Below are 751 nucleotides of genomic sequence, written 5' to 3' on the forward strand. Positions count from 1 at the left end.
CATCTCCCGGTGTGGGGGCTGGGGGCGGCGGTGTGCGAGATCATATCCGTGTACCTTTGGTTTTCTGAGGAGTGGTGTCCGCTTAGGGGGGGCTCCAAGGGTCCCAGGGGTGTGGAGCCGGGTCCTGAGTTCTGAAGGTAGCTGGAGTCGGCCGGGGACTGGGCTTGGGAGGGCGGCCCGTGGGGGAAAAAGTCATAGTTGCCTCCCGGCCCGTAGTAGTCACCTTGGTAATCTGTGGGAGGCGGGGGGGAAGAAGGATGGAGCTGGTCTCCTGAGGCTAAAAACCTCCCGAAATCCCACCGCACCCCAAACCAGCCCTGTGCTGTCCCCTCCAACACGCTCTGCTGGCTCCCAAAGGGGGGGTGTGGGACCCAAAGGGCGTGTGGGATTTGAGTCGAACCAGGACTGCACTGCCCATCACCCTCTCCTCGCCCAGCCTGGAGTGAGGGAGGGTGAAGAATCCGGGCTGGAAGAGCTGAGGGGGCCGGGAAAATGGGCTCGGTTTAGTGCTTAATTAATGGTGGGGAAGAAACCAACGTGTATATATTAATATATATGTATGTAAAAATGGAATGGGGAAAAGATAGATATAATAAGAATGGGCAAAAATAAATATATAACGGGGAAAAATGTATATAATGGGAATATATATATATACATTGGGGAAATTATATATAATAGGAAAAAATATAAAATATATATATAATGTGGAAATTATATGTGTGTTTAAGCAGCTTGGAAGGGATTTAAA

The 751-nt window shown here is 50.6% G+C and overlaps 1 protein-coding gene across 1 annotated transcript in view; it reads right to left on the reverse strand.

The window, feature by feature from the left end:
• Positions 1-8: 8 nt before the first annotated feature.
• The window catches only part of LHX5 (LIM homeobox 5), a gene marked incomplete at its 3' end in the record, with an annotated part of 6025 nt that continues 5282 nt past the window's right edge, over positions 9-751 (reverse strand). The window contains exon 5 of the mRNA XM_017746477.1: positions 9-437. Coding sequence (XP_017601966.1) covers positions 9-437 — 429 coding nt within the window. The remainder of the gene's footprint in view (positions 438-751) is intronic.

The sequence above is a fragment of the Corvus brachyrhynchos genome, unplaced genomic scaffold (genome assembly GCF_000691975.1).
Source record: "Corvus brachyrhynchos isolate BGI_N302 unplaced genomic scaffold, ASM69197v1 scaffold19, whole genome shotgun sequence".
Taxonomy (NCBI): Eukaryota; Metazoa; Chordata; class Aves; order Passeriformes; family Corvidae; genus Corvus; species Corvus brachyrhynchos.